Below are 26,376 nucleotides of genomic sequence, written 5' to 3' on the forward strand. Positions count from 1 at the left end.
AAACAAAATTGAAGAAAAACGGCCTCATTTAAACAGGAAAAAAATCCTCTTTCATCAGGACAATGCCCGTGTTCACACATGTTTACGATCAATGGCTAAAATTGAAGAATTGAAGTTCGAATTGGTCGACCACCCACCGTATTCGCCAGATTTAGCCCCCAGTGACTTTTTCCTTTTCCCAAACTTAAAAAAATGGCTAAGTGGACAACGTTTTTTTTCAAATGAAGAAGTCATCGATCGGACAAATGCTTATTTTGAGGACCTTCCGAAAACTTATTTTTCTGACGGTTTAAAAAAAATTGTGAAACGTCTAACCAAGTGTATTGAGCTCCAAGGAGATAATGTTGAGAAATAATAATAAAAAAAAAAAAAAAACTGTTTTAATGCTTTTTTCTAAGGAATTATTGACCCACCCTCGTAGGTTCAAGAAAATTTATCACTTCACAAATTCAGCATATCAATAATATGATGTTTTTATTTGGAGGTGTACTATTTTCATCTCCCATGTATGAGGTGACATCCAGATACATGATTGAGAAGAGGAAGCTCCTGAAAGAATTGCGAGACAATGGTACATACGACCCACAGCGCAGCGCGGAATACCAGACAATGGACCGTGTGGTAAAGCATTCTGCCCGCCGCGATAAGCGCCGACGCCTGGATGACCTCATTCGGGATGCGGAATCTGCTGCCTGCAAGAATAATCCAAGTGCTCTCTTCCGCATCACCAGAGCAATTTGCGGTAAGAAACTGATACACCCCTGTTACAGGCGGGCTTCTCCCGGTGTAAAATAATCATTTAGTAGCTTAAGTCGAAACGTAACCCTGACCTCTAGAAACGGCTTCATAAAACATCTAATCTGATTCCTTGCTCAACCACGTAAGTATTTTTTATTCATATGTAAAGGCCTTCGTCCGGTGTGTGAAAATCGCATATTGGGCGGAGGTGTAATTAAGATAAATTTAATTTAATTTAAAAAGTATAAATGATGATGGATGAAAGCGATAATTTTAAGACTAAATATAAGTATTTAAATATAATAAATTTTGCCGCGCATTGTGCGTGAAATCCTCACGCGCCGGCGCCAGGGTCAGGCTCGTGATTCGCCGAATCAAAGATCACGCGATAAAATTTGGCCAATCACGAGTCGTTTTTGCTGGACGGCGTCGATACGCGAAGTTTAAAAAATAAAAAATGAGTAAGCGTCCCCTTTCCGACATATACGGACCTGCGTAACTAATTGTAAAAACCTAAACATGTAAAGAAAGTGTAAAATATAAGAAAATACCAAGTTACACGAGACAGACGTGGTTTTATTTAATTCCACCCTCAAATATATCGTACTTTTTTTTGTGAATCCGGGGTTCGATGGACACCTGAGCTAGCCGCTGGAACCCCGGGGATCTCAAAACGTCCAGTGGTCACTGCATTACGAGACTCTGACGGAGTGACAGTCACCGAACCTGCAAAGGTCCAGGAGCTATGGCGCCAACATTTCAGTGATGTCCTGAATCGCCCACCTCCATTGCATCCCTTCGATATTCCGTCGTAGATCACCGCCCTCGGAATCACTACTGCATCGGGATTCTGCGAAGATCCTCCGACAACTGCTGAAGTTAAAGAGGCTGTCAAAAGACTGAAGCGCAGGAAAGCTCCTGGAGATGATGGCATCCATGCAGAATTTCTGCTCTGCGGACTGAGCGCTGTATTGCCGTCCTTGTGTGACCTTCTGCACGAGGTGTGGGAAAGGGAGCAGTGCCCCAAAGCCTGGAGGGATGGTACCGTTGTTACTCTGCACAAAAAGGGTAACCCACAAGACTGTAATAATTACAGAGGAATCACTCTCCTCAGCGTTCCCGGGAAGGTGTTGGCGCAGATTCTCCTGTACAGGATTAGAAGTCCCATGCTGGACGTTTTGCGTGCGCAGCAGAGTGGATTTGTCCCGGGGAAGTCCTGCTCAGAGCATATTTCAACTCTCCGAAGCCTTCTGCAACAGTACCAAGAGATGAATATACCTGTCGCCTGCTGCTTCGTGGACTATGAAAAGGCATTTGACAGTCCTCATCGTGAATCTCTGTGGCAAATTCTGCTAGGATATGGTGTCCTACGGAAACTGGTCGCCGTGATAAGTGCTCTCTACACCAATACAGAGTGTCGCGTGAGAGCAGCCGGAACATCCTCTGACCTCTTTGAAATCACGTCAGGAGTCAAGCAAGGATGTGTACTTGCGCCCTTTCTTTTTATCATCATGATGGATTTCATAATGCGTAAGACGGTTTGCCCCGACAGTGGGATACGCCTACATCATGATGACACAAGCGATCTATGCGAAGAAAGACTGTGCGACTTGGAGTATGCAGACGACGCAGTCGTGTTTGACTCGACGATCGAGAGGTTGGAGGTGACCGTGAACAGGCTAGCCGCGAACTCGATGCGTGTGGGTCTTCATCTGAATGCCGCTAAGACCAAATCCATGTGCAGTGCTGCTTGCATCGACGCCGACACTCCTCTGCGGGTTTCTGGTCTGCCCGTCGAGCTGGTGTCCAGATTCAAGTACTTGGGTGCCACGGTTGCCGATGATGGTGGTATTTCTAGTGAGCTTGGAATCCGCATGGGTGTGGCGGGCTCTGCGTTCAACCAACTTGGAGTTGCATGGAGGTCAAGGCTGTATTCTGTGAGGACCAAATGTCGTTTGTTTAACGCGTGCGTGCTACCTGTATGGCTGTGAGACATGGCATCTTACTAAGCTTCAAGAGTCACGGCTTTTGAGCTTTGAGAATCGATGTCTCCGCAGAATCTTAGGGGTACATTGGTACGACCGCGTTACAAATATCCGAGTTCGTGAGCAGACACAACAGCCTTCGGTGATTGAAGTTATCACGAAGAGACGATTCACGTGGCTGGGACATGTATTCCGGATGCCGCCAAAGAGTGCGGCACTTCGTACCCTTGTGGCACAGCCTCAAGGGTTCCGTCGCCGTGGCCGGCCCTCCCTCACCCTGCAGCGATGCTACAAAAGCGACCTACGTGCTGCAGGTCTGACATGGCGGGAGGCACAGGAGTTGGCGATGGACCGAGGGAAGTGGCGCCAACTTGTGCTTGCCCTATGCCCCAATGTTGGGACGTGACAGGGTGAAAGAAAAGAAGAAGAAGTACTATTTTTATTCTTACAATTTATTCTACCTACTACCTACAAAAATTTGTTAGGAAAAAAATATTATTTATTAAATAATACTTTCAAAACCCCTGATTTCTCTCAAATTCGCTGTTTCGGCAAACAACAGACATCATATTGCACGTGTACATTAAAATGTTATAATATAATGCTTCTATATACCTATACAATGACATGTTTATTTTGTTCCAAGGCTTGTCGCTTACGTCAAATTTGATTCTTGCAAATCAACCCATACGCCTTAAGAGCTATATCAAACCAAACATTAAAACTTCAAACTAATTAGTTCAGCAATTTTATTGTATAATTTTTATAGTTACCTACTACATCAGTGATGAGCAACCTGCGGGTTGCAAGCTGCTTATGCCTCAGAGCTGGTAGCTCCAGATTTTAAGGTTTTCCATTAATTTGAGATGACATAAATATTATATTTTAAATTGTTTTTAATCATCCACCTTTAAATTACAACATTAAATTCTGGCTTATGTGTCATATTATTATGTACCTACCTATGCAGTAATCTGATGAGGTCTGAAAGGATGCAAAATAATTAGGGATTGCAATATCGGTATCACAGTATTTTTCGATACCGAAACACCGGTTTTAAAAATCACACAATACCGATATACATATTCGGTATTGAAATTTGAGACAAAATGTATTATCTAACATAAAAGTTTATCAGTACTGTACTTTTTTGTCGGATTATGCGATGTCTAGTTTACTTCCGTTGCCATTAGACGTGTAAGTGTAAAAAGTGCAATAAACAAATAAAACAGGTGAAATCATCTGTGGGGTACATACACATCTAAGATCACCTCATAATATGAATTTATTGAAAGATCATTCGAAGAAGAAATTGCCAATCATTCAAATACAAGTATTTGTAAACATGAACACCTCTACCATATCTTACCTTTACCTATTTTCAAAGGTTTACATTATAATCTGTACGTATTTAGATATTTTTTAGATTTTAGATTTTTATATCTATATTTATTGGTTCATATAATTCACGAATACCGGTATTCAATAGAAAATACCGAAATACCGGTATTGGTATTTTCATTCGGTATTGCAATCCCTAAAAATAATATATCGGAGCTTTTGCAGGATAATTTAAAAAAAATAAATATAAATACAAAACTATATTTTTTATTTAACAGAACAAATATTTTATTTTCTTAAATGTAAATTTACTTCTGTTTGGTTCTCTAGTAAAATAGAGAAATATGAGATACGATTCTATTGAAGATTGACCCTGTGGGCCGATATACAACATAATATTACTGATAGAAAACATTACACTGACTGAAAATAAAATCTATATTTGATATACATACCTACATATAAATTTATCGATATCAAACAATAATTTTGATGTCAATAACAATTATTGAGGCTATTGGTTTCAAAGTTGGTCAGCTTCATGAACCGTCATTTTGAGATAATCACAAAAAACCTACAAGTAAATTTTAGGAATGCAAATAAAATAATTTGTTTAGGCAAGCTTGTTAGTAATTAATTATAAAAAGTGAAAGGTGAAATATAATGATGTAAAACATATTTATATTATTAGAAAATCATACCTATTTAAAGTCGACAAATATAATATTAATTATCTCAATATAAAAATACTTAGAGAACCAGAATTAAGAAAAATGTTTAAAAAAATAAGATGAAAGGAGCTGTCCACCCAGTCTATATTACGTCACATTTTTAACACACCCCCCCCCTAAATGTTAAAAAACCATTTTAAATATTTACCCTTAAATCCCCGATCCCCAATATTGTGTTATCAGATCCTTTTACGTTTTTTGTTTACTTTGTGATGTCACATTTTCTCTGACCTCCCCTCCTAGAGCGTGATGTTATATGGACGGATTTTGAAATCAAATAGCCTCAATTAGTGCCATGATGGCAAGTTATTAATTATATAAAAACACATTACGTTTTATAGAATATACTTGACGAGTTATGCGAGTGGAATATGATAGAATATTGAGAAAAAATCTCTTAATTTATAGACATTATACATATATAATCAAAACATAGGTATACAATTAAATTATTCACAATGTCCTGTAAATAACACATCCTACATTAATAGAAAATTAGAAAACACACATAAAAATTTTCAAAAATTCTTCTTATGAAAAAAAAAACATTAGAAATAAAGCAAAACCTACTTACTATAAATTTAATATTGTCTTAAATTTTTTTATTGGCTCTACAATCTAGAGTGGATCATCACTGCCTGTGGTTATCTAAAGGGACCACATGCCGAACGAAAGTAAGAAATAAAGAATTTGGGGTATCTTTGGAAGCCAGATATGAAAAATTTGTAGCATATAAGACATTTAATAATTGTTAACATTATACAGTAGGCACTCGGTAATCCGGCACGTCCGATAGTCAGGCATTTTGAAATTCAGCTCTCCTGCTCTATAATCCAGCAGGTTCCACATTAAACTGCCGTATTACAGAGCGGAGAGCTGTTTGCTCGGCAGAGAAATCCAATAATCCGGCATAATGCAAAATAAAAATGATATACTTATACATATTTCCTACAGAGTCCACAGATTGTACAGGCTTAGCTCCCGAAGATACCCAAAATTATTCATTTTCGATCGTTATACGGCACCGAACAGTCATCTCTCACTGATCCAAGATGAGCGCCATAAACATATTATTGGAGACAATATAAGTAAAGACATACATATCTTATAAGCAAATCGCAAGGATATTAATACTAGAGTTAATTAAAAATAACTAAATTAAGTAAGTATAGTTGATTCATATAAAAGACGACTTAGTTAAATGACATTCCTGAAAGGTGTTACCAGATACTCGACACCCAAAATAATTAATACGTTAACCCAATAAAGATATAACATTATCAACAGTTTGTACGTAGTGTGACTGACTATTTAAAACAGGAAACATTATTTATTTTCCCATTAGTTTATAGCAAAATCAGCAGATTAAATTCTCAGTGATGAGCATTGCCTACTTCAATTCTCCTCGGTCGCCAGTTGTCTCAGACCAGTGCTGCACACCAGGATACCAATCCCCGATGAAGCACTATGACCGGTTGCGCAACGGAAGCGCAAGCCTACTTCAACGAAGTATATTAAAACTCAACCGGTGGTGTCGACTGCAGTATAGAATTGAAGTATACTTGCTTTGGCGGTAGAGGCGCTAGCAACTCTCCGTTTGACATATTATTAAACGTCAGAAATTCATACATAGTATTGAAGAGGGCTGTTAATCTATTTTCTCTATTTTTTACATAACTATTACCGCTGAAAGTATTTTTTGTGTTTAAATTCTCATTTAAGTATTTATTGTGATTTTGTAATACAGAAACACACATGTTTATTTGCAAAATACTACGGAAATTCCGTGTTGTAATATTGTTATATTGGAGACGTAACTAGCTTGTTTAAAGATTAATTGGCTACGTACTTCAACAATGAATGGTTTAATTATGCAACGTTAACGGTAAGTACTGATTAAATATGAAGTCATTACCAAAATGGATAAAAATGATGTCTAATTTCCATGAAATTGACAAGAGTTCCGTCATGACATGTTTACTTTCTATCTTACTCTAACGCATGGACATGAGGTATAAGCATGCTGAATGCTTTCTCACTCGCACTTATATTTCGCGTATCCATTTCATTTGAAGCTCTATACACACAATATCTCCTGTAAAACTAAAAATTTTACGTGCTTCAGTTGAAGCGGTTCGGTGACGTGTTTTGCAGTGCTTCATTCGGGGATTGGCCTCCAGGCAGCTACATATTGGATAACTTTTCATTGTGTTATTCTCCTGGCAACATGTTTCTACTTAGATTCAATAATCTTTTTGAGAACTTTCTTTTCATATTATTATTTTCCCAGTCTATCACATAAAATCACGATTTGTCTATATAAAACATTGGTGATGAGCACCGTTGTTGACCCTCAACAGAAACTTTAAATATTGGAATGAAAAATCATTAAGATTCAGTTGTGATCAGTGGCGGCCGGTGATTTTTTGGATTGTAATTTTTGAGGGTGCGCTGGAAACCTACCTTATTGAAAAATGAAATCAATTCGGCGTTATTTTTGATTTGACAAAACGTTTTTGACATTTGGGAAATTACCTGTATATTTAATATTTTTAATAAAACATGTTGCGAGTTACTTAAATCTTTATTGGATTTGTTTTAAGAAACGATTGCATCTTTTATAGTAGATAAATACCTCTTTCAACGTAAGCCATCTTATTCTATATAAGTACATTATCTTTAGCAATATGTACACTGTATGAATAATGATTATTATGAAACTGCACTTTGTGAAATAGTATTAAGATTTATTAGCTTATCACTAGAATTCATGAATTAATAATTTTCTATACCTATTATAAATAACCGACATCATTTCGCGTTCAGTCAACACACAGGATAATGAAATATTAATTTTCCAGAAATGCGGTAGGTACCAAAATTATTTTTATCTTCACTGATTTAATTTGCAGTACACATAAATCAAAATATCGGCGCACGATATTCTGGAACTTACGCATGGCATAAACGATTAGCACGGTTTAAGTTGTTTTGTAATGGCTTTAGTTAATACTAAGCTTTGGGTTCATTTTAAGTAAACAAAATATATTGCCGGGGCGCGAACGATTTCAGTGAGGATGACGTATACGGTGCATAGTGCCTGTATTATCGCCGAATGGGAATGTGGGCACATCGGTTTATGGTTTGCATTACAATAAGTGAGCGATAATATTAGTAACCTATGAAGAAAAAATATGATTTACGATGTTGAACGATGTTTCATAGCAATGCAGGCAGTGCAGTGCACTTGTATGATGTTAGACCAGCCGCCGCTGGTTGTGATTAATCATTTTTAAGCTTGAGGGAAGACTGAGTGATAGTAGACTGCGGCTTCGGTGGTTGCCAAAAGGATTTTCGAGATCTCGGTGTCACCAATTTATTGACGACTTGTGAAGTTTGGTTGAGGGATCCACGGCTTGTTCCAGGGTGTATATAGAGCTTAGATGAGGTGTTGAATACAATCTTACAAATAACACGGCACATAATATTATAAACTATTAATCGGCAGTCTTTATTGTATTTTTACCGCTATTCGGTAATACCATCATTTCAACTTTCATTGGCAACTGGGTCTTCAAAATTAAAATCGCTGGATTCTGCATACATGGATAGGCTTCGACAGAGTCTTGGATTAAGTTTTATTCGTTCCTCTATAGTCACATGTTTAGGTAGTTCGTTTACCGGGGATATAATCTTTTTGACAGACACATTATGTGCAAAATTTATACTTTGGCATGCTATTTCAGATTTTTTTGTCAACTGAACAGCAGCTATTTTTGTACTTTTGATTTGATTAGAATTAGACAGGTTATATTTCGTTGATATATGCGGATCTGGAACATATAAAGGTAAACAAAAATTAGGTATATAAACTCTCTAAAACAAAATGTACCTACAACTATCTGTGGTCATAATAAAATTGGAGTGCTGTGTCTATCTGGTGTCTTTTTAAACCTCAAGTAAAAGACATAAACATACTCTAGAGGTGTTCCTCGATCACATATATCCAGAGAGAGACCTTCGATTTATATAAATATCTTGCTTGTGAATGTGGAGACATTAATTCGATGTTAAAGAAACAAAATTAAAAGCAATTTTAAAGAATAAGTCTGCACAGAACCCTCTAATATTAATTAACATATCGTCTATGTAAGTTCAATACCGTGGAAGAACCATTTGTCAAAATGTTCAGGAGGGGCAAAAAACCTTGCAATTTCGTCAATAAAAAAAGATAATAAATAAATTTGAATGCATTTTATTGCGTCTTCCTGTTTTATATTAGAAAATATATTTTTACTATGCGTCTGTGCAAATTAATTGCCAAAGGATTATTTTGTAAATCAGTTGGACCTTACGCGGTATTGCCGCAACTCTCCGTTCGTCCGCTGTGTTGGATCAGGGATATACGCGGTCTTGCTTGCTTTTATAGTATGGATAAATCATACGCAGTGTTGATTTTAACCGAGTGCAATTAGTAGTCTATTGGTCAATTTCAGAATTTGAATGCACCAATCAATGCGGCTTATGCCGTTTAACCGAGAGCGCCAAAAATACGTATTTTGAACATATCGGCTCATACGCGGTATTGAACTTACATAGACGATATGATTAGTATAGAAAGGGGTTTACATAACACGGTTACATTCTGGGCAGTACGCTAAAAGCGTTAGTTGTTGAAGAACTGAGGTTAATTTGATTTCATTGTACACTTCATATGAGATGTAATTTTTTATTATTGCGGGGCGGGGTAGGAATTGTTTTATTATTTCACTGATACAAGGCATGATATTTTATAATACATAATATTAATAAACATAAATTGTGAATTCCATAGGCATATACAGTACTCTCTCAGTAATCAGCCACCCCAAAAATCAGATAATTAGTGTCCAATTAGTGAAAACGGCGGATTATAGTGCATACATACAAAATATGGTAAAAATTAAAACATGTATTTCGTAAAAATAGTTTTTTTGAGAAATTTGTATTAGCAATTTACGGTTTTATTTATAATCAAAATCAAGTATTTACTAAATTATACATAATTATAAACTAAGTTTATTAACTAAATATTAAACAGTAAATCACTTGACACAACCAGCTGTTCAGTAAGGCAGATATTCTTGAATGGCTTAGGATTCCTGGCTTTCCCTATGACCTGTGACCAAAAGCTTAATTTTTTGTGTCCCGGTTGCACTGGAGCATGGCATAATTGTAATGCCGTCCTTGGGCACTTCCCTCCCTGGTACATTACTTTTTTCTCGATTAACATACGTTTTACGAAGGAGAAGTTTCCAACATAAACCCGTCTCATCTGTATTGTATACTTGTATGCAGCGCACTACTGAATTTGGCAATCGAATACCGGCGAATTATAGAACTTGAGTTTGTGCTTTCAACTAGTAAAAATAACGGCGGATTATGGTAGCTGTCGGATAATCGAGCGGCGGATTACTGAGAGTGTACTGTCATATTATTTAATGAGTAGAATTGGAAATCATTAAATGAAGATTTTTACCTGCGTTGATGTCAGTCAGCACTACAGATAGTAACTGTTTGTGTAGATTGTATTTCCTTATATTGAGTTCAATTATGTAATCCTTACGTTTTTCTGGAAAAAAAGACACAAAACATAAAACCATTTGAAACCGTTATTTAATGAATTTATCTGAGAATTGTCAAAACCAAACTGATAATTTTATGTTCAACTAAATGATACATAGCAGGAAATAAAAAAGCAATTCCTTGAAACAAACATTCTTCGTTAAATTGAAATCTTTAAAAAATATTAGTATTATTCAGCCAGTCAGGTAGGTAATAAATCTTGACTAAGTCGGTTCCTGTTTGAACACCAACGCGAGGATACTGATCGGATGGGTGACCATTAAAGTAATAGCTACCAGTGTTGACCACAGTTTGAAATGGAACCAAATCCTGAAACCCTCTAATAATTTTGATTTTGTAATTGAGTGTAAATAATCAATTGGAAATTATCTAATCAATAGAGGATTCGGAATAAAATTATATTCCTGAAAATTTATTTTCAACTTAATGCCGAATTATAAAAACAGGGAATGCACATTCATCTAGTCTCAAATTCACGCAATCGTGCAATCCTCTATTTAATTCAACCTACTGCAAGTTACAGTAAAACCTCGTTAATACGAATTCCATGGGACCGGAAATCGAAAAAAAATTCGAATTACAAATTATAAAATATTAAAATTTTTAAATTTTTTGATTTTCATTAATATCGTCTACAATCAAACATGTGCCTACCAAATTTCTGGTTCCGTGTGTGTTAATGGGTCATAAAATGTCATGATTATTTTTATTACCTTCTTAAAATAAGTAATTTATGTTTTGAGAAAAGTCTCAATTTTCAATGGCTTATGAAATAGTGTACTTTATTACGATTTATTGAATATTTTTATATGCCAGGACTCGAGGAATTGCGAAATTCGAATTAAATGTATGGTTTTATATGAAAATAATGATCCAAGGGACTTTTTTTTCACGAAAATTTCGAATTATCCGTGTTCTTATTAACGAGGTTTTACTGTACCGTTATTGGTCACCCACACGCTTGGCGTTAAAATATTAATCTGATGTCACACAATCCATAAGAAAAATAATACCATATTTTTTCTGTCAACAATAATAATTATAAATGGAAGCAATTTTCTCTGGGATTTTGAAAAATATCACAGCAGCTAATAATTATTATTAGGCCTTTTATAGGAAATTTTACAGAAATATCTGAAAGAAATGATTATTGCTAATACATACCTTTGAATGTATCTGCACCATGACGTTTATAAGGTCGTTTCTTTAAGTTCTTAACACTTTTCTTAACCAGTTTTTCTGAAAAAATTCACAGAGAATAACTCAATGTTAATGTTAATGTCAATGTCAATGCCCTCCCTCACCCTGCAGCGATGCTACAAAAGCGACCTACGTGCTGCAGGTCTGACATGGCGGGAGGCACAGGAGTTGGCGATGGACCGAGGGAAGTGGCGCCAACTTGTGCTTGCCCTATGCCCCAACGTTGGGACGTGACAGGGTGAAAGAAGAAGAAGAAGAATATCGTAATACTGAACTAGAACCAAAGAATTAGAACTCTAGATGGGAGTCATTAGGAAGTCGTTACCTTACTTTGAAAAAGTTCTAACTGACATTTTGGTGTGAAAAGGTTCCATTAGCCATATTCTATCATATACGTTCATTTCAGAGTCATCTATTGTCAAATATGGGAATTAGCAGTATTCCGGAGTTCTATCTACATGTCTTTTTATATTCAAAATATGACCATTCCAAATTTCGAACGCTCATAGCTCAAAACATGGTCAAGTGCAATTAGAACCTTTTCAAAGTAAGGTAACGAAGTGTTAATAATTATTAATGTTGCTGTATTGGTGCTTGTTATTTTCTTCTTCTATTGGCAGTGCCGAAAACAAAATGGCGGCTTGCATTTTCTTTCGAAGTCAGTCGCTTTGTTTACATAACCTTTGTACTCATTTTTTAGTGTTTTACGTAATTATTCATCTTCAAAATAATGGTCATCGTATTGTTTTAGCTGCCTACATAAACTTGACGAGGGAGTAGCTTTGATATGGCAATATGTGAGATGTGTAAAGTGTTAAATTGAAGAATGTCATAGTAGGTATGTGAAGTTCTTTTCAAATGAACTTGCAACGCAAAGTCACTAATCAGTAGAACATAGGTTCTTTGTTTTGCTTCAATTTCATACATTTATGCTCCCATCTTATAGGACAGACTTTTAGCTAAATTTGCATAGGTTTGATGTGTACACAATTTCTGACAGTTCGCAAGGTAATTGGGGCCGTTCATTAGTCAGCCTATTGGTATGAGGCGGCATGCAGACAATGAGGTGTCGGCTGATTAGATGAGGCGATTTTCAATCAATGACATTTTATATCACCATGGTGTGCAGCCCAAACTTTAAGTGGTCTCTAAGATTTTCGTTTGAAAGGGCATCTGCATGAGCGCAGTGAAAAAATTCAAACCTCAATGGCCTGAACACCAGTAGCCAAGGGTGGAGGTAGGCTGTTAAGATCCACCATAAATGGTGCACATTAAATTTTGTTAGTCATACATATTTGTTTTTACAGACTGTGTTGGTTAGTTTTTAAAAATCAGTTAAACCCTGCCTTACCAAACCATAATAGTTTTGATATATTTTGGGTGATACGAAAAAATAGTGCATACTTTTTCATTCATATTTTTATTTGTTTTCGTTGGATTAATAATACATAATATTACACATTTTTTAAAATACATTAAGCCCTGCCTAACCAAACTATAATAGATAAAAAAATATAAAATATCCAAAGTTATGCATGAGTTAATTGTATATTTTTTTACTATTATCTATTATGGCTTGGTTTCCCAGGGTTTAATTGAATTTTAAAAACTAAGTAACACCATCTGTAAATTGTAGTCTTATTTTAATGAAAACAAATACGTATGACTGACAAAGTTTAATGTGCACTATATATGGCGGATCTTAACCCTTTACTGCATGATTTTTTTTTTTTGAAAAATTTTATTTTTTCTTGGTGTCAAAATGCCTTATGAATGAAGGAAAAATAATGAAAAAAATATTTTTCGAAAATTTCATTAAATTTTGTATGCTACTGCGTGGTGTCGCAGATTTATGACATTTGGAAATCTTACATTTTAGTATGACAAAATACAAAACCAAATGAAAACAATTATAAAAAACTAATGTACACACCTTATTTGATGTGTAGATATTTTTATTCAACCAATTTCAATCTTCTGTATATTTTTTTTTATTTATTTACAAATGCGGATTTTCGCGTACATACGAATTCGTCAACTGTCAAAGCAGAAATGCAGAGACTATAATGCAGAAATGCTTTATTTCTTGAAATTTCCAAACAAAATCGGTAAAGTAAGATGTTTATGGTAAAACAGTTTTCTAGGCATCGAAAAATGATATTATTTGATAATTTACACAGATGGCATTGGCTATATCGAAATAGTTTGAAATGTCGCAAATTTGCGACACTATGCAGTAAAGGGTTAACAGACTATATCCACCCTTCGCCACTGCTGAACACAATATTATGTCACATTACCTGGGGATTTTCGACACAATAACTACCTACTTGGTAAAATCCAATACTTATTTATTGCAAGAATAGACATATACATAACATGAGAAGGAGAAAAGATGGACAAAGAACAATAATAATACACTACCTACTGTACAATTAAATAATGTAGTTTACCTTTAGATTTTTCTTCTATGCCATGAGAACTTTCCTTCCTAGGTTTACTGACAATTCTAGTTTCGTGATTAATCATGGTGGTTTCCTCAATTTCTAGAAAACAAGGAGACAATAAAACATCAATACAGTCGAACTTGGTTATTACGAGGAAGATGGGACCGACTGAATTTGCTCGTTATATCCTTATATAACATTTTTCGCGCCACATTCTATTTAAGCATAGAACATAAAAAATCTGAAAACCATCGTAAAAATCCCCGAAACAAGCTTGGCATTTATAAACTACAAAAGAAGTTGTTTATGGTAATGAACCTACTGACTTCACAAAGCTTGAATTATTTACATACAATTTCAACCATATGCGTGGATACTTTTTCAGACACTTAACTAGTGTCATAAACGTAATCCGATCCCGGCGGCATCGGTCTAGTTAACTGCCCGGTCGGATTTTATTGCTTAGTGTTGAAAATGTTGTTTTAAAACGATCGACACATTAACAGTTTTGCTCGGTATACCCGAGAAGTAGCTCGTTATAAAAGTGAAAAAATGTATGCAGATAATCATGAACTAAAATGTCAACGAATGTTTCCTCATTACATCTGAGATTTCGCTATTTCTGTGATCGTAATAACCAAGTGCGACTGTATTTAAAACCACTGTGACGTTGTATTCCACATTATAGTGAAAATAACAACTGAATTAAATTGATGGAAAAAAAAAATATGCACTTTCATGGACCCTACATCCTGAAGCGAGTTCTCAGGCCTGGATCTATGGCGGGGCCTCCTACCTATCGCTAATATTAATGACAGCGTCATTGACAGGGTTTAGGGTATTTTTAGCGATTTTTAAATAAATACAGTTGATTTATTGAGTTGTCGGTACTATGCATATTATGAAGCACTAATCGCGACTTCCTTTTGCGGTAGCCAAGTAACACGCAACCCTTCACCATATTGGATAAAAAGCCATTTTGTAAGTTAGGAAACACAGTTAAAATAATTATAAAATAAAATTCTACACATAAATTATCATTTCGCCTTTTTTTTTTTTTTTTACTATAAGAGCAAATTTGTGGTTTTTCTCACTTTACTGATTGGCCCGCCACGCCGGGCCCCTAGCCTTATCAGCCCTCCCCCTGGGGGCCATGTGCACTTATGTACAAAACATTTATCTTACTAAACGGATATTAATTATTATTGGGTTTCCTATTGTTATGTATCCATAACTACCCTTTGTATTATATGTTCCCAACAATGACATTATTAATGGACGACGCACTCAATACAGTAGCTAGCGAGTAAATTCGCGCATTCGCATGTATAGGTAGATGTCACGCAATTTCCATTATGCGATATCACGCATCGGGAATTTATAGCAATATAACCTTTATTGTAATGGCGTTAGAGCAGTGTTTCTAATGTCAATGTTCATTTAAGCGAACCCGTTCGAACCGAACCATTCGGCAGACCCAACAAAAAGCATCAGGAATTTATAGCAATATCACCTTTATTGTAATGGTGTTAGAACAGTTTATGCCATTCGGCAGACCCGACAATAAAGTGAGTGTCATTTTCTTTTCCAGATGATTCGTCCATATTAATGTCATTGGTCCCCAATGACAATAAATTGTCTTTTGTTTGCTTCATAGACACCCTAAATTACTAATTATGTAACGACTATTGCAATGTACCTACTCAATATCATATTATTGATCAACCCCGATTTATCTACCCTATCTAGCTGTGTTACTACACACATATAATCCCTTGTACATGAACTGAGCTTCACCAATATTACTTACTTACTATTTCATATTCATAGTACTGTAAATGATTCTAATACCATTCAAATCGGACCTTACAGCTTGTTTAAACTTAACTCAGCTCTACTCTCCGAGTTGTTTCACTGCAGATCGAACTCTCCTGAGTTATTTCCCTTTTATTTACACCATGTAATTATACTTTGAGATTAATTGATGAATAAACATTACTGAAGATTAACATCCATCGAGTCTTATTACGGACATACCCCTTCCACTGAACCATGTGAATGTGTGCTGGTAAGGATTTCCGTTGCCGAAAACAACAATATGAAGAAATTAAAATACAGTGAGATGTAATTATTACATACCTGGCTGTGTAGCCCAAAATAGGTCACCGGTAACTGGCTCTTCATTTTTTGAGACGCAAAAACTTTTTCTTCGAGCAATAGTTTTCTTCACTTTCGGCTCTGAAAAGAAAAAAATAACATAATTACGAAACCGTAAGAAACTGAGGTTTATTCATGTTTTTGGTGAGTTGTAGGTACAAACCTTGGAAACCATTTTGAGAGTCTACATTCTCTGTCGGTGATTTAGAAGAATTTGTACTTTTCCTTCGAGCAACGATTTTCTTCACATTAAAATCTGGAAAAAAAAGATAAATAATGGATAATTTAAAAAAAAAATATATATATATATAATCAAGGGAATTTGGACACACTTCACATTTTAGGAATGTACCTATATTAGTTTTTCAACCAAGTGTTTTTTATGACACGCCGGTTTTGAATCCAAGATCAGCTTGGCCTAATAGAATCTCTGACTTGCTTATGTGACGAATGTCAGGATACCAATCACATCCTCTGGGAGGGGAGTATCTCCATTAAATCGGTTGAAAGGGAAGAGTTTCTCAAGTCATTATATTTTATACGAGCGAGAAGATCTTTTCTCATCGAGGATTGACCGTTATAATATATCGCCTCTGTTCTGGCAGAACACACTAACTGGAGAATACTAGTTTTGAGTAGTTTGACTTTGAAGTTGTTAAAAAGTTTGAAATAATGGTCTATCATGCGAGTTTATTAAGTAATCGTAAAAAGGATGACTTTAAAATAAAGACTGTTTATTTATTAAGAAGGTTTCCAGACGGTAAAGTTTGAAATAAGGAACATTTTGGTACTAACTCAATATGTCATTTTTTCGAATTAGTGTCTTCTGCCAGAACAGTGATATTATATCAACATGGAATCATGCAAACTCCAGTGCACGCCGACCACAGCCTTGGGGAGTTGCTGCTGAGTTATAATAACCCAATCAATTAATCAGCGGATAGTAACATACAGTCTTGCCTAGAGTAACGTATGCCAGACAGAGTAAGATAATAAAGTAGATGGCAGAAAAATATACGGATGTTGTTTTCACGAAGAAGAATTTATTATTTCGCAACTAATAAAGAAGTCATACAATTAAAAAATAATGTAAATACAGTGAAACCCCGATTCTACGATTTCCAAGGGACCCTAAAAAAAACCGATAAATGCGGGATATATTACATTTGCCTTTTAGTTGCGACTTATAAAAATTCGTAATACGAGATGCCAAGCAAGTCTGAGCAAAGGTCAGGCGAGATTTAGCGCCAACCGAACAAAGCTTAATAAAAAGTATCATAAACAATTCTACGAAAGGGAAATGAAAAATCGGGACCATAATATTTACACGATATATCGAGGAAAACGATGAATCGCGGAACGGTTAATACAGGGTTATTTAACATTGTTCTTATGGGTGTTTGGCGGGACTTTCAAAAATGAACGATCCATGCGGGAAAACGATTTATGCAAGAACGGTAGATCGGGGTTCTACTGTATACAATTAGGTCACTGAATTTTAAATAAAATACAAATTACTTACCCGGTAACTTGTCTTGTGTTTTACTCTTTTTAGTTTGATTTTCATTTGTTATGATCGACTTATGAATGTCAATAATTATCCTCTCGGAGTTTTCTATTTCTTTCTGAATTACATTTTTTGCTAGTGGTTCTGAAAAAAAATACCATACATTACCATACACTGAAACATCCGACACTAGCTATGTATAACAACTCATTTTAAATCATAAAAGAAATTTATTCAATATTTATCAAAATGGCCTATTAATGTCTATAGTGAGTAAGAAAAATCATGTCGTATATTAAAAAAATCGTACCAAATGTTATTAGACCTTGTGATCTGTACATTTTTGGTTTCTTTGGAGTATGGATTATGACGTCGTCAATTGGAGTACTATTGTTTTGAAATTCTGAAAAAACAAACAGCACTTCATTATAAAAAAAAAAATGATCGTTCAAGAGACAAAGGATAAATCAGAAAATATAATACGAGGGTGGGTCAATAAGTCCTTAGAAAAGCCGACAGGTGGCGCGACTAGTACTGCAAGCGGTTTGTTTTCATGCAGCGGCACTACCGATTCAGTATGCTGCGAAGTTTCAATCAGATTGGTCGGGTTGTTGTGTGTTTCTCGTACATTTAAAAAAAAAATTTGCTTGTGGAAAATGGAAAAATGGAAAATGGAGAAAATTGAGTTTAGAGTTGTTATTAAACATTTTAATATAAAAGGGTTAACAGCAAAGGAAATAAAAAATGAGTTGGATTTAGTTCACGGCATATCTGCTCCTTCACTTGCAACTATTTATAACTGGTTAAATGAATTTAAACGTGGTCGTACATCAACAAAGGATGAACCACGCTCAGGACGTCCTGTAGAGGTGACTACACCAGAAATGATCAATAAAATCCACGATATGGTGTTAAGTGACCGAAGATTAAAGTTGAGTGAGATAATTGAGGTTACAGGGATCTCAAAAGGTAGCGTCATTTCTATTTTACATGACAAATTGGGCATGAAAAATATTTCTGCAAGATGGGTGCCGCGTTTACTCACAGTCGACAATAAACGCAGTAGGGTGGTGGCCTCTAAAGCCCTGTTGTCGCTCATGCAACGCAATCCGGATGAATTTTTTCGTCGCTTTGTGACTGTAGATGAAACATGGATACACCACTATACTCCCGAGACGAAAGAACAGTCAAAGCAGTGGATTGCGAAGGCAAACCATGTCCAAAGAAGGCGAAAACCGTAAAATCAGCTGGTAAGGTTATGGCTACTGTATTTTGGGATGCACGTGAAATTATTTTCGTTGACTATTTGGAAAAAGGAAAAACAATAACAGGGGATTATTATGCATCTTTATTGGACCAGCTAAAAAACAAAATTGAAGAAAAACGGCCTCATTTAAACAAGAAAAAAATCCTCTTTCATCAGGACAATGCCCGTGTTCACACATGTTTACGATCAATGGCTAAAATTGAAGAATTGAAGTTCGAATTGGTCGACCACCCACCGTATTCGCCAGATTTAGCCCCCAGTGACTTTTTCCTTTTCCCAAACTTAAAAAAATGGCTAAGTGGACAACGTTTTTTTTCAAATGAAGAAGTCATCGATCGGACAAATGCTTATTTTGAGGACCTTCCGAAAATTTATTTTTTTGACGGTTTAAAAAAAATTGAGAAACGTCTAACCAAGTGTATTGAGCTCCAAGGAAATTATGTTGAGAAATAAAAAAAAAATACAAAAATAAAACCTGTTTTAATGCTTTTTTCTAAGGAATTATTGACCCACCCTCGTATTACTATGTAGCAGTGACGAAGGGTGGAGATAGGCTGTGGAAATCCGACATAAATAGTGCACACTAAACTTTGTCAGTCATCCTTATTAAAAATTATGCCATTAAATTATACATAGTTTTAGATATTTTATAGATAGAAGAATATTTCTAATTTAAAAAAACTAACTGATATATCATGTATGAATGAAAAAGTGTGCACTATTTTGTCAGATCGCCCATAGCATACCAAGACTATTATGGTTTGGTTAGGCAGGGTTTAATTGAATTTTTAAAACTAACCAGCACGATCTGCAAATTACATTCTTGGTTCAATAAAAACAAATAAGGGTTAAATAAATGCTCATTGAGATTTGCAAGTTCTATGGAATTTAAGATTTTCTTTATCAACTCAAGCAAATATATTTCGTGGTAGTACATAAAAAATTCCCTGATCCCTGATGTAGATTGCTTGTTGGTAAGAATTCACATGTGGTGACTGCATACATACCTTGCTTTGTAATTGACAGTTTTTTAATTTTTGGTGTTTTGTGTTTAGTGGATGACCTTTCTGGATGTTTGGTTTTATTCATTTTTTTTCTTGCGAGTTCTGCAAAAAATACCATAAATTAAATGTGTGGACATTTTGTGCTGAATTCCATGTTAATCAATAAACTGAATCACTTCGATGATAATTGCAATTCATCATAGTTAGGTATCTGGTCCGTGATAGAAATCTAAGCAACCCCAATGGTGTCATTTTTGATACTTTATGCTGAGTCAGTATGAATTTCGACAATGTCAATGTCATGACATGTCAACAAGCCATTTAACTATCAATTGCTTCATCTAGCATCAGCGTTTTTATTACAGGCAATGACATAACAATCAGCTATCTCATGCTTGCTCGTCAAAACACCTCGTAGTTGTAAGACATTGCGGTCAATTGGTTCTCAATATTAACCCTTTCGCTGCGAGCCATTTTCGCGGGAATTTATTTTCAGTCAAGTGATCTGTTAAAACGGTCACTACAGCTAAAACAGATCGATTCCAAAATTAAAAAATAGATTACTAGATGAACTATATATCAGTTATTCCAAATGCACCAAGAAATAAACTATATTCGTTACATTCTCACTAAAATAAATCGAAGAAAGTGAAGACGCTAAAAAATATCCAAGCTTTGACCGCGCGTTCAAAATGGCGGCCGTCCACTCTTCACATAGACGGTTTCAACACATACTACCGAGCAATTCGCCGCGTTTGTATTTGTCATACACAGGGCTGTGTTGAGTACATGCTGCCGTAGTTGGTTACGGTCTATGACAGATATATTACTAAATCACTTGTGGAATAATCAGTGGGTTATCGCTTATCGCATTTAGTAAGTCGTAAACTCAAATTTTATTACCGTTTCAAATTCTGAAGCTATATTTATTTTCGTCGCCATAAAATAATGTCATCCACTTATTCATTAGGATGTTTTGGAGAATAAAACACTAAAAATAATTACCGCACTGCTAAAATATTATTATTTTATTATAATATAATTTATGAGGCGCCGTCGGCTTTTTCATTGTACAAAGGGCCTGTCGAATAATCGCCAGGCATAATATGAGCATGTGAACAGAGCTAACACAGTTTCGTGGCACATAAAAATAAAAATTATTACCCATTATGAACAAAGCCAAACAAATTTACTGGAGAGCTGTGCATCGATAAAATATTTTCCAGCATTATTTCTTCGATAATATTATGTGGTAGTGACATTTTGGTGGGTGAAATAATTATTTCACTTATATTTATAATGACAAAAAATACTAAAAACAAATCTTCAAAATGTTTCTATCGAGATCACAAATCACTAAGAAAAAATACATAACACTAACGTAATCATAATAATTAATTAAAAGGTAAATAAAAATATTATCGATGCACACTTTTCGATGCATGACCAATGTTTTGTTTTGATAACCCTGGTGACGCAACTAGTACACCCGTCTACGCAATGGCGCGCGATTCAAACGACTGAATAAAGAGTGTTCTTTTCAAAAATATATTTCCTTGTGTTTTACTTGACATTTTTATGATCTGTTGCCTGATATGTCTACCTAAAGGTTTGAACTAATTTTTAAAGCATATTATCCACAAGTGTCTCTTCTAGTTTGGTCAAAAATACGAGATAAAGTCTATGGCATGTTTACATGCCATACGCAGTCTAAGGGTTAACCTAGATAAACGGTGGCTCGTGTAAGGCATTGATTGCTTTTATACAAAAGTAATATAAAAGTAAAATAATAAAAGGGCGATTGATAAGAACCACTCCACTTGAGTCCGACACTCATCATTCGACATTCTCGAGCACTAACTCCCGAGCTTGTCCCGATCATCATCACTACTTGATCATGGCTCGGTTTGAGCACCTAGCTCACTGCGATACTCTGTACTCTTCATCAAGACAATAAACATCTACATACATCTCTACTACCACTGCCTTTATCATTTCATCACCTCCACCTCATCGATCCTTACATATTTTAGGATTTTTTCGGTTTGGGTGATTAACTTTCACTATACATTATTTTTTTGTCTGCGAATTGTGAAAGATACGCACAAATGAAATAAACAATAATACACATGTGAATCGCCCCACACACACGCATAAATAATGTATCATCAAAATATTAATATACCTGGTGATAATTTGTTCTGTAATTTCTTTACTTTGGGTTTCTTGGGTTTTGAAACGTCTAGATTTTCAATTAAGTCTGCATTTTTTTCTTTTGTATCTACAAAAAAACAAACACACATAAAATAACAATTCAGGTGTTCTAAATTGTGTAAATTTTGAATACATTAAGAAATGAAGTAGCACAATGTGTTTAGCATTGTTGGTTCTTGGAATAAGCTTAAATTCCCCGGCAAACAGTTTAGAAGTATTTCTGCATGTAAACACTCCATCTGTGTATTTACTACATCTATGATTTTTATTCAAGCTATTAACGGCCCACATGCTCAGCGTACGTCAAAATGGAGCTTTTATGCTATTTTCAAAGCATGATCCTGGACATTCCTTAAACGTTGTAGATAATCTATTTACACAATTTTGAAGCCTTATTATCCTTTATATATATTTTAAACATTTGATGACTGCATAAAGTATTTTTATTACATAAAATAGTATTCTTTTCATAGACTATAGATACATCTAGATGCCACCCGTTGCATTGCTAAATGAAGCTGCGTGCCATGCGTTTGGTTTGTGAGCGAGCGAACGCATTCGTCTACAAATGTTCGAGACCATAGACCATTTCGGTAGTGCTCGCCCAAAGTGTTCGCACTAGACGCTCAGAATTAAAATATAATTTTCTATTTTTTTACGTTATATAGTATTTTTAAGCGGTCAAAATGCAACCATTAGGTAAAGATATCCATAATTTAACTTATTTTAAAGAAACACTAGGTCACTGATATTGAAATATATAATATACAAATAAATTATCACGAACATGTATCAACTTACCTATGAAACGTAATACCATCTTCTTGCTTATCAGTACGGCTACCATATTTTAATACAATACACAGAACCATCTTTCCTACTTAATTAACTAAAAATATTTACCACTGACTTTATGTTTAACACAAAAAATAGCAATTTAGCAACACGAGCTACGACGCTACGTGAAGCGATTCACCGCGATTTGTCAGCGATACTTTTGGAAACTAACTAAAACATATGTAGACCTTTTATCTTACTCTAGCGTGTGTCGCAGAGATTATAAGGGTGCCGAATACTTTCTCACTCGCACTCATGCATCGTTTTTGTTCAGGCCTTGATTCTTTTAAACCTCTCGCTCTAATGTTTTAGAATATAGTCATATTTCAGTACGTCCATATGAAGTGGTGTGAAGATTTTTTATATTTATTAATTTTTAAAAGCATTTATAAAACCATTAGTAAAATTTATGTCGATATTATTATAGTGAAATATTTACAATCTCTGTGATCCCAAATTTGACAAGAATTAGGCATTTTATTATTCAAAAAATGGGCAAGGTTTACACATTTAAAGATACTGATTATAAGCTATGTCTTTGACTATTCAAATGTGATAAACATTCTACGAATAATGTGTGCTTTATAATAATTACTAAAATAGCATAAAAGCTCCATTTTGACGTATGCTGAGCATGTACCCCCTTAACCCTTAGACTGCGTATGGCATGTAAACATGCCATAGACTTTATCTCGTATTTTTGACCAAACTAGAAGAGACACTTGTGGATAATATGCTTTAAAAATTAGTTCAAACCTTTAGGTAGACATATCAGGCAACAGATCATAAAAATGTCAAGTAAAACACAAGGAAATATATTTTTGAAAAGAACACTCGTTATTCAGTCGTTTGAATCGCGCGCCATTGCGAAGACGGGTGTACTAGTTGCGTCACCAGGGTTATCAAAACAAAACATTGGTCATGCATCGAAAAGTGTGCATCGATAATATTTTTATTTACCTTTTAATTAATTATTATGATTACGTTAGTGTTATGTATTTTTTCTTAGTGATTTGTGATCTCGATAGAAACATTTTGAAGATTTGTTTTTAGTATTTTTTGTCATTATAAATATAAGTGAAATAATTATTTCACCCACCAAAATGTCACTACCACATAATATTATCGAAGAAATAATGCTGGAAAATATTTTATCGATGCACAGCTCTCCAGTAAATTGTTTGGCTTTGTTCATTGTTCCATATTTGATATTTACATTATTATAATGGGTAATAATTTTTATTTTTATGTGCCACGAAACTGTGTTAGCTCTGTTCACATGCTCATATTATGCCTGGCGATTATTCGACAGGCCCTTTGTACAATGAAAAAGCCGACGGCGCCTCATAAATTATATTATAATAATATTTTAGCAGTGCGGTAATTATTTTTAGTGTTTTATTCTCCAAAACATCCTAATGAATAAGAGGATGACATTATTTTATGGCGACGAAAATAAATATAGCTTCAGAATTTGAAACGGTAATAAAATTTGAGTTTACGACTTACTAAATGCGATAAGCGATAACCCACTGATTATTCCACAAGTGATTTAGTAATATATCTGTCATAGACCGTAACCAACTACGGCAGCATGTACTCAACACAGCCCTGTGTATGACAAATACAAACGCGGCGAATTGCTCGGTAGTATGTGTTGAAACAGTCTATGTGAAGAGTGGACGGCCGCCATTTTGAACGCGCGGTCAAAGCTTGGATATTTTTTAGCGTCTTCACTTTCTTCGATTTATTTTAGTGAGAATGTAACGAATATAGTTTATTTCTTGGTGCATTTGGAATAACTGATATATAGTTCATCTAGTAATCTATTTTTTAATTTTGGAATCGATCTGTTTTAGCTGTAGTGACCGTTTTAACAGATCACTTGACTGAAAATAAATTCCCGCGAAAATGGCTCGCAGCGAAAGGGTTAAGGAAAAAAATAGAAGAAAAGGTTTAAAAATAAATAAAGATAATATTCATAAGTCTTAATAGTATGCGCAGGATAATTTACTAAAAAACTAAACGATTACTTAACAAGAAACCAAACTGATTTTTTTTTAATTTACCTCCTGTCGAAACTTTCGATTTATTAAAATCCGGTGTCAGAGATTTCCATAATGTTGTAGTTTTCGTGCTTGCACTATTTTTACTTTCAACTCGACTCACATTATTGTGTTGAGCGTTATCTGGAAAAAAAAGAGAGAGGTAAAATTTTACAATAATCGCATGAATGAAAAGAATCTATATGGTATTGTATGTACAATATGGCTCAGGCACTTACCAGATACTGTATTTTGTGAGTCGTTGGTATTTGGTTTCCTCGGTTCGGCAAAATAGTTTTGTCCTTTGATCTTGAACACAATCATTGACTTTTGTAACTCTAGAATGGTCAAGAAAAAATTGATTTAATTTACTTGACATGTAAAAAATTATCACAATGCATTTTAATTATTCTATGCTATTTTATTACTAGTATTTCACAAAAATAACCGAATAGTCTGCCATTTTATATACAGTAGACTCCCGATTATCCTGGCTAATGGTGGGGAGCGGCAGCAGGGATAAACGAAAAATACAGATAATCTGAACTTTTTTTTTTTTTTTTAAATACCTACTATATATTATACATTTATAAACACGAAGCATGGTTATGTTGGTAAACTCCACAAATATTAACATCGTTAAGTTGCAATTCCGGCAGACAATTATTATTTTAACTTGTTAAATACTCATTATTTATTAACAAAATCTGTGATTTTAGTTTGTTTGCAGGAATCTTTTAATAATTTTCTAATACAGTCAAACTTGGTTATTACGTTAAAAGTCGCAATTCAAACAAAAACACACAATAAGAATTTTTCCCCGAAACAAGCATGGCATTCATAAACTACAAAAGAAGTTGTTTATTGTAATGAACGTACCTACTGACTTCACAAACCTTGGTTTATTTACATGAAATTTCAACCATATGCGTGGATACTTTTTCAATTGTGTCGGCGAAAACACCAATTAGGTAGGTTACTTAAACACTTAACTAGTGTCATAAACGTAATCCGACCCCGGCGGCATACTGTCCGGTCGGATTTTATTGCTTAGGGTCGAAATGTTTTTAAACGATCGACAATTAAGTGCTTTAAGAAAATTTTTGTAGATATTTTTGCTCGGTACATCCGATAAGTAGCTCGTTATAAAAGTGAAGAACTGTATAGAGAAAATCATACACTAAAATGTCAACGAATATTTCCTTATTGCATCCGAGATCTCGCTATGTCCGTGATCGTAATAACCAAGTTCGACTGTATCAGTTTGAATTATCCAAA

The 26,376-nt window shown here is 34.9% G+C and overlaps 1 protein-coding gene across 22 annotated transcripts in view; it reads right to left on the bottom strand.

Moving 5' to 3' along the window:
- Nucleotides 1–6,466: 6,466 nt before the first annotated feature.
- LOC147078862 (uncharacterized) overlaps nucleotides 6,467–26,376 on the bottom strand; it is a 65,797-nt gene continuing 45,887 nt past the window's right edge. For 18 of the 22 annotated variants that reach the window (XM_085950545.1, XM_085950563.1, XM_085950554.1 and 15 more), the window contains 12 exons: nucleotides 25,338–25,436; nucleotides 25,123–25,242; nucleotides 22,188–22,283; nucleotides 20,006–20,104; nucleotides 18,042–18,134; nucleotides 17,747–17,875; nucleotides 16,388–16,480; nucleotides 16,207–16,305; nucleotides 14,074–14,166; nucleotides 11,585–11,659; nucleotides 10,314–10,406; nucleotides 6,467–8,628 (listed from right to left, as the gene is read on the bottom strand). In XM_085950545.1, coding sequence (XP_085806671.1) covers nucleotides 8,345–8,628; nucleotides 10,314–10,406; nucleotides 11,585–11,659; nucleotides 14,074–14,166; nucleotides 16,207–16,305; nucleotides 16,388–16,480; nucleotides 17,747–17,875; nucleotides 18,042–18,134; nucleotides 20,006–20,104; nucleotides 22,188–22,283; nucleotides 25,123–25,242; nucleotides 25,338–25,436 — 1,373 coding nt within the window. In that variant the 3' untranslated portion in view covers nucleotides 6,467–8,344. The remainder of the gene's footprint in view (nucleotides 8,629–10,313; nucleotides 10,407–11,584; nucleotides 11,660–14,073; nucleotides 14,167–16,206; nucleotides 16,306–16,387; nucleotides 16,481–17,746; nucleotides 17,876–18,041; nucleotides 18,135–20,005; nucleotides 20,105–22,187; nucleotides 22,284–25,122; nucleotides 25,243–25,337; nucleotides 25,437–26,376) is intronic. The other 4 variants (XM_085950505.1, XM_085950460.1, XM_085950476.1 and 1 more) reach the window with 1 other exon arrangement.

Source organism: Rhyacophila brunnea, unplaced genomic scaffold (genome assembly GCF_057557595.1).
Source record: "Rhyacophila brunnea isolate RB1 unplaced genomic scaffold, BYU_Rbru_1.0 scaffold_10, whole genome shotgun sequence".
Classification (NCBI taxonomy): Eukaryota; Metazoa; Arthropoda; class Insecta; order Trichoptera; family Rhyacophilidae; genus Rhyacophila; species Rhyacophila brunnea.